General features: G+C 35.2%; 1 protein-coding gene across 1 annotated transcript; it reads left to right on the top strand.

The window, feature by feature from the left end:
• Positions 1 to 244: 244 nt before the first annotated feature.
• Positions 245 to 13,939, top strand: LOC135802498 (uncharacterized; the record flags this gene model as incomplete). Its single annotated transcript, XM_065316105.1, has 3 exons — positions 245 to 1,180; positions 12,485 to 12,724; positions 13,598 to 13,939. Coding segments are annotated over exons 1-3 (640 nt in total), but the record flags the coding sequence as incomplete, so codon positions are not given.
• Positions 13,940 to 13,944: the final 5 nt, after the last annotated feature.

Genomic DNA, 13,944 nt, shown 5'->3' with positions numbered 1-13,944 from the left:
CAGAAATTTTACTTTGATTTCAAACTTTTATATATAATTAGTTGTAAATCCGGTTATCAAAAAACCGCATTATAGCAAAAAAGCGTTAATCGAGGAAGCGTTAAAGGAGGACTTACTGTATGTGTCGCGTGGGCGCCACATAACACCAACATTGCGACGTCAAGCGCCCCACTCATGTGTTACTCAACGGTGCATTTGCCGCCTCTGCCGCCTCCGTCGCTAGCGAACACCCGCATTTCGTCCGCGATTGCCGGCCGGGAAGCACAATTCCCCCGCCATCACTACTCGCGCTTTTCGAGCACGTACCACTCGAATTTAATCGTAACGGTGCGCACGTGTCACGTCAACATCTTTTGATTAAAACTACAATATGTGATCGATAATAATGCGTGTTATACTGGATACCATCCTATTGTGACTTGACTTTGGTTAACTTGATTAATTAATATTCTAACAGCGTGTTTTAACAAAGTTTATTTTAAGTTTGTGATTTATCAGTGAGTTGGCATTCCTCTGAGAGAAGATGATAAAGTACAAAGGACTGCTGAAGAATAAAAGTGAATGCACGTGTTGAAAAAAGATATAGAAATGTCAAACATTTTGAATAATGCATTAAAATATAGTGAACAAAGTTAACTAGTAAATTGTGAAATTGTTAAAGTTTCAAGTCACTTGTAAACAAGTTAATATAATCCTTGACATGTTCAACTATTTACCAATTTGGGAAATCCTTGGCTTAAATAATTAGTATTAATTTTCCTTCATTGCAGTTTAGTTTCAACTTAAAGCCAATATGAAATATACGAGTATATTGGAAGACTATTAAAGTGCAGTAAATTTATTTTAAAGTGAACTCGCGTAACTCAAACGCATAAACATAACTTAAAAAAAAACACGTTTATTACTCATTACAGTGATGTGTGCGCAAAATCAACACTAAAATACCTATCGCGTCTAGCAAGTCTACTCTATGACTATTCTCCTGTCAATTGTGAACAATAATAACTCAATAAGCAACAATTCCTGATTCCATGTGAAACAATACAAACCTCTATTATTGAAACTAAATTGAATAGTGAATTTAAATATTGAACACATACTCCACACCCATATCTCATAGCAATGGATCATACCGAGAATTTGATGACCGCAGCGAATGTCAACGCAAATAACGTTCAAGGTAAATGTTTCCACATTGTCCGTGATTCTAAATCACACTCATTAAATTATTTGTTTTCTCGTTTGGTCATTACATATGAATTTTGAGGTTAAAAAAGGTACTACTATGAACGTCGATAGATGGGAAATTATACATGTATCTACCTATGCAGGTTACAAAACACTCTGTTTTATTTGGTTGTTTTCGCATGGATTGTTTGTTCGGCATATTTGCATTGAAATGAATAATAATAGTAATGTATGCGCATATTGTATATTTAGACATACAGATAGTATGACCCACCTATATTCACCTACGGTTATACGAGTAGTTATCGGTTATCACAATGTGCAAATATTCTTTCAACATAACCAAAATTCAGCTATCATCTAATAACTGAATGTTAATATAAATATCATATGAATACCTCTTCGGAAGCAAACGGTTAATTTGTTCCGATATATTCAAAGTTGGTTCAAAATTCAGCTGAACGTTGTTTAATTGTTGCGCAAAATTTAAATTGCAGTTATAATCCAACATCTGGTCAATGTACAATCGATGTAAACGGAGTTTAAATCCGTTGTGTGCGATAAATGTAATTGGATCCGAAATGCGGATGGAAAATGCGCCAGAGTAGAAACCGGAAAATTGACTTGAAATTGCACCAAATTGCAAAAAATAACATTTAATTTAATAACCAGTAGAATAAACGATTATTTATTTATTCTGTTTAATAAGTTTATTACTTTACGATTAATTGCATTTTATTTTATTATCAAACATGTTTTCGCATTTATTTTTTACATCACCATGAATAAATTGAATAAATTTGTGCAGAAAACAGCGAAAAACTCTCGACGAAACTTTTACGCGCTGGCGTGAATGCAATATCATTAAGGCGACCGTTCAACACAGTTCTTTTTCTTTGGGTTTTTCTTGTTGTGTCACTTTTTTATTCATTTTTTCGTTTTTGCACCACTGACTGCTTCCCAGTTTTTTTAGTCACCCGGCTATTATTCTTGTTCGCCTTTTTTGCAAAACCAGCAACCTAATTTTCTTATCATTTATTTTATACAACAGAAAATTTGCAGAGCAACTTTTACCATTTCAACATTTCATTGATCTTTTCGTAGTTATTTTATTTGTTAGTTGAGTTCCATATTGGAGACCTTTGTCGTTTGTGCTTTTGTTCGCGTTGGCTTTTATTTATCGTTTACTTTTTGTCTATTAGTGTGTATTTTTATTTGATTTTGGTTGCTTTGGCGTAATTTCTGTAGATATGCTACACCACATGCGCTAATAAAAGTTGTAGTTTGCTTGTAAGCAGCTGTGTACAAAGAAGGCGCCGCTTAGGATATAATACGGAGCATAAGATATAATATGGAGTAGGGAACGCATAAAGTACACGCGATTCTTTCTTTTCGAACGAACAGAAAGGGTATAATGCAATTGTAGTTTGTTGTTAAGCTCAAGCCATGCGCGTCGTAAAATGTAAGATGCTTTAATGCGGCAAAAGGATAAGGGATAAAAGAACAGATTTAATTATATTGTTGCAAGAATTACACTAGAAACATAAATATTAGCTTATAACGTTAGTATATTTGAATTATATTTGTGATTTCAATTAAACAATTGAAATAATTTTGTTTAGAGTATTAGACTAAAAAATTACTTATTCAAGTGTAGAAAGTTTTATGTTTACGACTACGAGTACATTAACTTAATATTTTTTGTTTGGGCTAAGATTTTTTAGTTGCTTTGTGTTTGACGTGTATCAAAACTTTAGTATGATTTTAATTTGATAAATTTCTTGCATGCTTAACTTTAATATAATAATGCCCTAAATACCAAAAATAGTCAAGCATTTTTTTTAATTAACCCTCAAACTTTTTTTAGGACAAATAATTTATAAGAATATATGTTTATATAAACTATGTGTTTTTTGCGCTTTTTCCAAGAATGTATGTGGTATTGAGCTTTAATTAAAAAACTTTTTATACATAATGTTAAGCGATTACCATGCCAAATTGTCTCTGGGTCTTGTTAGTGTTTCTACGCCTTCGCCATTCTACATTAATTCTTTTATGATTATAAATTACCTAGGTACTTGGTTTTGTATTTCTTCAAAAAAAAATTATTACAGCTTATATTTGGTCGTTTGTTAATTTTATCAGCTTCTATGTCTTTTATCATTTTTGTTGCCCTAATTGTCATATCTTATTTTTTATTCATCATTTTTATTTTTTGAATGTGTATAGTACACATCTTTATACAAAAGGCAAAAAATAGACCTTCACTTTGCGGCGTATTATTTTCATACTTTAAAATGATTTCGCTATGAACATAAATCATCACAACAAAAGTTTTCTAAGGAAAGCAACGTCAAAACACTTTCTTATTTCACTTGTGTGTGATACATTTATTATAAATACACTTATTATAAAATAGTATATTCTCATTACGATGCATATTACTTTTCAACCGTTTTAAAAACATACATAGATTATTATGACGGGGTAATAATGTATTACTCCAGGTTGGACGATAACAATTAGTTTTCAAGTGATTACACTCAGGATAATAAAAACAACGTTGCGTACACAAAAAGCAACGACAAACCTAACAAATGCACGTTTTCGTTTATTCACAAAATCCACGTATCGTTCAAAAACAAATTGTTCCGCAACGAAATGGCCGAAAAAGTTGTCGACGCACAATAACACTACAAGTGTATACGCGCACAATGCATCGCAATCATGAACGAGCAGGGCCTTTCCATTTTGCCCACATCCAACACTTCCACTGCCTTCCAAAACTTAGCAGGCGGCTATTCCGCAGTGTCATATAAATCAATTTTATGAACGACCGACCGATGGATGTATAACCCGCACTGGAAAATTCAACAACGCAAAACTTTATCGGAATGAAAAACCAACAAACATGCAAAATGCGTATTGTTGGAAAGCTCACAATACTCACTACCACGAACACTGATTTTACTAGCGTGATAGGTATATGTAACAGTAAATGTGTTTTGAAAGGTAATTATAAATTTTCTACTGCCACCCTTAAAGCGGTACTTTTTCTACGGATTTGAGACACAAAAATTGACAATTTAATCATGAACTGACGGCGCATGGCATTTCATATGGTGTTAGTCTGCACCGTAAGGTAATGCGCAATCTCCGCCCTTCCAGAATAAAGGCCGTGACTAAAGTACTTTTCTCACGGCTTTGCCCGTCTGTTTTTAAAATACGTAATTTTTGTATCTAGAAAACGTTGAAAAACGGGCGCTTTAAAGGTAGCAGTAGAAAAAATGTTTTATTTGTTTCTTTAATGTGATTTAACTTGTGCTTTTGAAACAATAGCATTAGAGTTAAAATATTGAAAAAAAATATACTGGATATTACGAGGCGTTATTTTTGATTATGTATTATGTTTGTCAGTTTGCGATGTGGCAATTTTCTGTAAAAACATTTCCATTATAATGACATTTCGTTACTTTTCCCTGTCGTTGCTGTGAACACATAATGTGCCCTGGGGGTGGTCCGTGCCGTACCGTGCTGTGTCCCACACGTGAGAAAATAAAGTTTCAGCGTACTTTTTGCAGTCAGGCTCTTCGACCTATTCGTTTATAATGTTTCGTGATTTTTTAATATTACAAAGTTGACCTACCAAACGCAAACGTAACAATACCAAAACTAAATGCAATAAGGTTCCAATTTTTGATACAGTTTGGATAAATTTATTTTGACTAAAAATGATTTGTAAATTTACTTAGGGCAAAAGATTTGCCTCTTTTAAAAACAAAAAAAAACTAACGATAACATCACCAAGATCTTTATAGGAAATGGTGTTGATGTTATCAGTTATAAGAACTGGAGGCATTTCAAAGCGTTTTATTTCCATCTTCATCTTTACGTCGCCGGACCTTACACTTTCTATTATCCCATTTTTCCACATCAACTTCTAAGCATGCATTTCCATTTCCTGCTTTCGGGTCTTTTGGTGTCTTTTATGGCGACCACTTTATACTAACGATCGTGTTGAATGTATTCACTTTCGCAAAAGAGAATTTTCTGGCATGCTTGGTTTTTATTGGGTTTCTTTCCACTTGTTTTCCGTTTATCCTACATAGTTCTGCTTTGGAATGTCTTTCATTCGTATTTCTAGCTTTCTTATAATACATCTCTTTGTCCCACCCGAGGAAGTCTAAGAAACTCAAGAAGATTTCTAATTTGAAGGAGCAGATATCCCAAAAGCAGTTCGCTAAGTAGTTAAGGAATAGTTTTTACTACTAGTTTAGGTCACTTTGTTGTGTCTCTTGGATAATGGGGTTACAATGGGGCGCAACTGCCTGTTTCTCCCCTTGTGATATCAAACGCACTGCCAGACTGCAATTGCCATGAATGAGGGTGATATGAAGGGTCCCTTAGATTACCCTGCACACACATGCGATCGTCTTACTTACTTAATAAGCTGTATAAATAGCTCTTCGGTCTCTCCTGCATGCAGACTGTTTGTAGACTGCAGTTGCAATAATACTGCTTGTAACAGCAGTTCTGCAGATGCATCAACCCAGCAATACTATTAGAAATGCCACTGCAATTGGAATATTCTTCAGTCTATCACTAGCAGTATTACTTCAATAAGTACCTAATTCAAGTCGTGATGCAATTAATCGAACCGATGTCAAGACGGTTCCTAGTAAACTACACGCGCACGCAATGGTGACTCATCTTATTCATTAGGGGAGTAAGATGGAGTAAGGAGTGGATGGCTAGATCATTTTTGTGGACATAGTTTACGTACTCGTAGATTTGTCATTATAATCTGAATTGTTGTAATTGCTCATGGTTTTCTAATGTATTACGGATGTTTTTTCGTTGTATAACTTGTAAAAAGTAAAAATCATACCCACTGTGATTTATTAACACGCAGTGGCAGTGGTTGTGCTTGAACGCAGCCTGCCACGTTTATTATTCCGGTAGTTTATTCACAACAATTTTTAGCACAGCAGCGAAAGCACTACAAACCTTCAACGGCATTCGCGTGCGCCGGGCATTTTTGAGTTCGTACACGTGCCACAACACCCTAACCATGCTCTTGCACTTGGCTCTTGCTTCTTATTCCAACGAAGAGTGGCGGATTGTAAAAGTGTTTCGTTTAAAATAAACTGTGTGAGTAGATGGCTCAACACGAAAGCACTCGTTACACGAGTTACACATTCCCAACTGACTGCTTAATAGTATTGAGAGTGTAGGCAACACAACATGCAAGTTAACTATGTGTAACTAACTAGGTGTAGTATACCAGCATGCACTACCCGGCTACCCAAAGCAGGAAAGTACGGCGAGTATATGACGGCAGTACGTGCGCATGAATTTTAAAATATTTATATACTGCTTCAGCATGGCGGTGTGCCGAGGTAGTAGCATCGGCAACCATCGGCAACTAATGCGATGAATTTTCCACGTGTAAGTTTTTAGTTATGTATGTGTATACGTTGGGTTTGTTATGCGCAATATGTAACACAGTATAACACAAAATTTAAATTTCAAAATTCAACATTCAAATATACCTTGCCAAACAACATGAAAACATGTACCTACCTACTGAAATGCAACTTTATATGCATTGGTTTGTAGATATTGGTTTGTAAACATTTTCAGAACCAACAGTTTTTGCACAACAACCCAGTGGCTGTCAAATTAAATCTATGGTATCCTAAAAGATAATCCTGTCATTCAAATGCCTAGAATCGAAGACCTTCTAAATGTATTTTTACTTCAGAAAGTTATTTTCAACTTCGACTTAAAAAGTTTAAAACAAATTCAATTTATTGCATGATCCTATAATACCTTACAAATACCTATACTGATAAAAAATGCATCAGTGCACAGGAAATTGAATTGAAATTTTAATACATTTCTACAGCTTTTTCTCTTTGGTAACCATCATTGAATATATTATTTCCATCTGCATCATGATTGTGGTCATTAAAAACTCATCTGTTGAAAATACGTCATGATCCTGTTTACATACTTCTAATAGGAGACGTCATTTGGGTTGCATCTTCATAAATTATTTTTAGTAGAACCTGGTTATGGTCTTTATTTATTATTAAATAAATATAATGTAGATATTTAAGATTTAGTTTTATGTTTGTGCCATCATTTGATAAACTAGGATGCAAATGATGTTGAATAAACTACAACATAGCCTAGTTTTATGACAATTTTATGATGTTCTTTCTTCATTTTCATATCATCATCTCGCATATTATATGCTTTCACAAACAGGTAAAAGTTGCATTTGCTATCATCGTTGTGCATGGAAAATAAAGCTATTTCGATTGGAATTACAAATAAAACGGAAATAAAGAAATGAAATAAATAAATCACCAGGTTTTTAGGTTGTGGGATGTTTTCTCTTGTGGAATGTAAGAAATAATGTACGAAGTCACTGGAGAATGGAGGAAAATAAATCAAAATATATTTTACTTTTGTCATTTTTGCAACATCAACAAAAAACACAGTAATCCCAAGGTAATAAACTTACCTTCCTATAATTACAAGAAGACATATTTATAAATATACTTTCTGAATGTTGTAAATACGTAAATCCTCTTTTTATTGTTGAATTTGCGTGAAAGCAAAACTAAACTATAAGTAGTATTAAATTTATCGGTTCATTGAATGTGCAACCACTAAGAACTTCCCTAAAGCTCAGAACTTCTTATTCTATTTTGAATACCCTGCTGTTCCATATGCGCCATGCTTAAATTTCATCTGTAGATGGTTTTCTATAGTTGAACTATATCAGTGGCGGATTATGCTTCAGTGGGGCCCTAGGCGCAAATCAAGTTTGGGGCCCCTAAATCCGAAAATTTTCAAAAACGGTTATTAGCCCAGTAAAATTAATAGTTTTAGCGTACGGGCGCCGCAAAGTCTACTTCAACATTCGTTTGTGCCAAAAACTCATTTCCACACCACCATGAGGTAGAGTACGTGGCGCGTTTTTTTTATCGTGGTATCCCCAGCAGGCCTAATCCACACGCACTATTCCAAAATTTAATGGATTATCTTCCGATTCGCTCTTCGCGATGGACCAGGTGTTGTGCGTTAATTGTTTTCAGAACCGATCGAAATATCACAGGTAAAATTTTCTGCCATACTATCCGCGATGGGATTATCGTTTTCAATGCTATCTTGGTTCTCGAGTTCATCGTACGTGTGCTCAAAAACGGTAATCGTATTTAAATACAAATTACAAATTTACTTTTCTTGCCTTCTCTTGGGCAAAGATTTCAATAATTTTGTCGTACTCTAGTTTTTTTAAAATATCATTTTCTATAAACATTAATGCGAAGTCATTTAAGTGCTCTTGTGAAAGACTATTGCGCAGATAGTTTTTGACTCGTTTTAAAACTGAAAATGTCCTTTCTCCACTTGCATTAGAAACGGGCAAGGTCAAAAAAATTTGCAGTATTGTGTGTATATTTGGAAAAGTTGATTTTAGACCATTACTTAATGTTGCATACATTTCATGTGGATCTCTAATATTTTCTTCTTGTATGTATTTTAGAAAATGAGTTAACTCATCAGTGAAATATTCTGGCTCAATATCTTTTCATACTTAGACAATAATCGCTCTACACAATTATTAGTCTCAACACGGCTTAATTTTAAATCAAAGAAAATTTTAAAATCGTTAAGAACATTGATATAGACATCGCCCCTTCGAGTAATTTCTGATGTTAATACATCACATACAATATAAAAATGTTGACAATAAAAATTTCTTGACAAAAATGCTGTATCATTTTTGTTCGTTTCATCATATGGATATTTGCGTTTTCTTTGTCTCATCTCTTTATAAGAATGATGAGCTGTTAGGATTTAGCCTCCTCTTCAACAGTTTCGAAATTATTTCTGACCACTGTTATAAATTCGTTTAATGATTTTAATAAACTAACACTATTAAGAATATTTGTCTTTGGTTCCTGTAAGTATTTGCTGGTAATTTCGATTCTCTGTAGGAGTTTGTTCCAGAAAATTGTTAACAGTGCCGTCTCAAATTGATCGAACTCTTTTGAACTCTGTTTTTTTAATCCAACTACCACCCCAAAAATCTAGATAAAAATTGTAGGAGGATAAACGTTGGTACAACGTGTTCCGCAGATGTAAAAATGATAGAAAGACGAAATAATTAATATTCCAAAAGAGAGTTACCCGCTATTTTACAACCTCAATGGAATATTCCTCAACTCATCTCCTCCACAGATGTTCGAAATTTAAAAAATTGGCAATATACTACTCGCATTATAGCTACAACTTTCTAATGCAATATTCAAGAAAAGGTCACAAAATTCGTGGCAGAAAACATCCAAATTTTATTTTAAACAGTTTGTCATAAAGAAATAAAATCGGAGATAAAAAGTTTTAAGTCAGCTATATATCCGTGACGGTTGCTTTGCGGACACGTGTGAAATGCCGTTTTGGGCGCCAAGTGAAAACCAATACGCTATTCATAAAGGCTGAGGTCAAAACCAACTGATGAAGTATTTGTGGAATTACTATGTCTATATGGGACATATAAGTGCCAGGGGCCCTCAGGCAGCCGGGGCCCCCAGGCAGCCGGGGCCCTAGGCGCGCGCCTAGTGCGCCTAGGCCGTAATCCGCCACTGATACGATTTCTAAAATTTTATTGAATAATAAATAGATGAATAATCAAAGGTTACAAGGTTACAATTATGATAAATTTCCGAACAATGCCAATGCTTTTACTCTATGTTTAATGTGTTTACCTCGACGAGTTGTTATGATTGCCTCTACAAAGATCTAACTGGGTACGTTTCATCGTTTGCATAAGCGAATAGGGCGCTTCAGTTAAAATGTCCATAGTATAAACTCTAGGTATTTGGATTTCATAGTTGACTTTAAATTTACACACAAATTGAACTTTCCAGAAAGCGTGTTCTAGTGCCTCAAAGAAGAAGGCATTGGCTCTTGTATTAATAAATCTTTGCGCTTAGTCCTCACGTTGGAACAGGAAAGCTGAAAAGCTGCTTTCGGCAGTATTGTCCAAGAAGTTAAGAAGCAGGACCACGGAATCACACCCTTTTTACCTCACTCCCTCTCTAATAGACATACAATTGTAATAGATTGGAATAGATTTTCATGCACGGAAGTCAGCACCACGCCGGTCAGTGGAAAACTAGCTGAACCAATATAACCACCAAATCCATTACAGGCAACCGACTAGGGCTGTGGAGGTTCCACAAGTCAGCCAAACGTGGTTTCGAAATCGTGATTTATTCGACCACTAGAAATGCGAATCGGGGCGCATAATGCGAGCACCGGCCTGTGTCAGTGTGTAATCTAACCACAGTGTAGTACTTGCTAGAATAAGCTTTTTATAGGAAGATAGGAAGGGTGACATAAGTGCGGTCGAGAAAGGTGCAGGTTCTGACCTTTTTGATGTTTCCGTTGCCTTCGGCATACTATGACTTTGCAGCGATTTTATTAAGAGTTACGAGGAGAAATTGTAATAAGCAAGGATCCAGCCAACCAGCAAGTCGGTAGGGTCATAAAAGTCAGGCGGTGTTTCGTGAAATATTATTCAATACAAAGATTTGTAACACTCGTTACATAAGTCACAAAATTTAAACTAAACGTTTTGAATTTTGCACAATATTAATTAATATTAAATCTGAACTTTTGTGATTTCTTGATTTTAGATTTTTCGTATAACTATTCATTATCAATTAAAATTTTATACCATGGATTACATATCCTTTAATAAATATACATTTGTTATCATTTTGGTAAATAATAGTTGTCATTATTCTTCCAAGAAAAGTTTTTAACTTTTCTTCTATTTTAGGATTTCTTCTTTGTTGAAGAAAAGTTACTTGCCGGTATTACATCAACTTAAGTTTGAGGCATTTGTCATTCGACGATTGGATTTGCACCGGTGGTTCCCAAAATCCCTTAAGACCACTAACACCATTTGTACCCCAAACAAATTGGGTGTCTTTTAAAATAAATGAAGAGAAAATGATGTCTTCTTAAATGTAAATAAACGATCAAAATGCTTTTGATAATACCTTATGTAAGATAATTTATTACTAACAAAAAACCGTCAACGCAATGAAAATTAACATATTTTGATAAAAAATACTGTAAATCATGTTAAAGAAATTTGCTCCAAAAATAAATAAAAGTTACCCCACAAAAACCCGCAACTGTAAATAAGCATAACAATGCGGCATTCACTTGCAATCGCAACTGTACCGAACATTCAGAGCGTTAACGGTTAACACTTGATTGCGCCAGCTCGGTGCAGAATAGGACGAGTAGCAGGATGATTGTATCCCTGGGAGCTTTACGGCACATTAGCCACCTGCAAACCCCAATTGTTCACGCAAGCGTTTAGCAACTCCTGGTGGTACAGATTAAGATTAGCCGGAATCGAGCCGCGAGTAGCAAACGTGAAAATTACACTCGACGCACGCAAAAAATATCCCTTAATAATAAATTATTGTTCAAAACACTCGAATAATTGTTTCCGAAAGTGCTAATTACTTACATATGCCAAAATAATTTACACCGATCATAATTCGTAAACCTCGGATGTGCTGTAAATATTTTAGAATTTACTATAAAACATTTACAGTAATTGAGTTGCAACTATAGTATTGTCTCGGTCGATTATACTCGTATGTATGTAAAAATTGCACTAAGAGTAGAATTTATTTAAAATATATTTTGACTGAACCATGTGTATACAATACGGTGAATTCTGTGTTTACGAAATTATTCTGTAATCTTTCAATAAATAAACAGATAACAAAAAACATTAGATGAAGAAGGATTCCAGTAGAAATCAATTTAATTGTTTGCAACTAAGTTTATACAAAATTAAAATCAATTTACCCGTTTTAATTAGATATCCCCATTAAATTCATTCCTCACTCACTCACACGTTGCACATTTCCCATATCAAATGATTCTCTACGCGCAGTGAGGAACTAGAATCCATCCTGAATCCATTACACCCGTCTCTTCCTCTGTTTTTCCTCTTTTCCTTCTCTACACAGAATAACGTATTCCGCAAGCTGGCGGCATTGCGTTTAATTGAAAATTTCTGGTTCAATTTGTTCGGCAATTATGCAATTTCAAAATTAATCAATACCTTTAACATCTTTACCTTTGTCCTATGGCAGATAAGATAAAATTAAATTTTTAGGTAGGGTCCTTGTCGTTTATTAATGTTAATTGATTTATACTTGATTTTAAAGATGTTTGTAATTTGTTTCAGGTGATGAGGGGTCTTATCGACAGGAAGAGCTCGTCTTGCAGCAACAATGGGTTACGTTGACGGCGAGTATGTGGCCTAAACCGACGGCCGCATCGGCACCACGTGGCGGCTGGCGTGTTCCGAGCGATAGGTTGCCCCTGCTGGCGGCCGTCTTCTGCGGCGCCGCTTTTATCGTCTGCCTGATCTTTGCTTTTGTTATATATCGTTGTTGCATTATGCCACGCAAGGAGAAACATTTTTGTAAGTTCAAGTATAACCTATTCTAAGTGGGTGCCATGTTCATTACAACTAACGCCACCTGCTCTGCCCAAAATCCAATTACTATGTTTCTAAGGTTCTTTAAAAAAATACAATCTGGATAATCTTAACGTGAAACAAACCTCAAACAGCTTCTTAATCTTCTTTGTGCTTTTTTCTCGAAAGTTTGCCTGCAATACTCTAAGTACGTTTGTGCACAGAAACTTGGCATAAGAAACAGTTTAAGTTGTTGTAAAGTTTCGAGCGTTTGCAAAGCGCATAGAGCTGAAGAGCACGGTTCAGAGAAAAGGGTTTGTACGGTTTGCATCTAAAGTTTCCTAATAGAAAACAAGATTTAATTAAAATTTAAAAGCACCCACAACATACATTGATGCAACAAGAAGTATGTGCATATGAATAAATAAAAAATATCTTCTCTTAAAATTATATTTCGTTTACAAGTAGGGAAACAATTTTGTTCAAGTTAAGCTAGTTTCTCCAGTGACGCATCTTCACTAATTGTAACGAGAAGCAATTGAACATACAAGAGTATACATGAATTCGTACAAAATATCTTCTATTAAATGGGTCAGATTACCGATTATGGATTAACCTTAGATATAGCCCGGGAAATTGCACAATTTCCTCCCTCTGCTAGTAGCACTATTCAATTACTTTTTTGATGAGACAACTTTTCCAATTTGCTCTTTCAATCGAATTAGTTTCTCGTTACCTCACAGCTAGCCCGCGATGAGTCGCTGTGATGACTTTTGGTTCCATCAACTTGGCACTCCTCCTAACTGTCCTAATGCAAAATTTCAATTTATATCCCAAATTAAGTATAATTTATCATTTATTGTAATTTATCTAATTTAGGTAGCCGGGTGAAGGACACTAGTCAGAGTACAGCACTACCCGATCCTCGTGCGTACCCTAGCCAATCAGCAGTTTTTGCTGAGCCTAAACCGGGTCTCCACTGGGGCTACTCAAACAGAATTGTTACACCATCAGCATCTGCCAATTCACAATGGTATCCCAGCTCTACAAATCTTCAGTGCACACATTGCCCTGGCATATGTCCACCGGCAACACCAGTGCCAAGGAGTAGCAGCGTGCCAGGCGCAGGTAGAGAATCTGAATATGCGAGTACCAGCAACGGTAGTGGATATGGCACTAGAAAGCAAAGACCCTTAAGTCAACCGATTGCGTATGTGGTGACTAAT

This window comes from Atheta coriaria, unplaced genomic scaffold (genome assembly GCF_025399875.1).
Source record: "Atheta coriaria isolate IRGN ID8LTWV9N9 unplaced genomic scaffold, Caltech_Dcor_3.1 hic_scaffold_26_pilon, whole genome shotgun sequence".
NCBI classification, from domain to species: Eukaryota; Metazoa; Arthropoda; class Insecta; order Coleoptera; family Staphylinidae; genus Dalotia; species Dalotia coriaria.
Note: the sequence above shows the minus strand (reverse complement) of the source record. Positions and strands in the feature narration are given on the sequence as shown.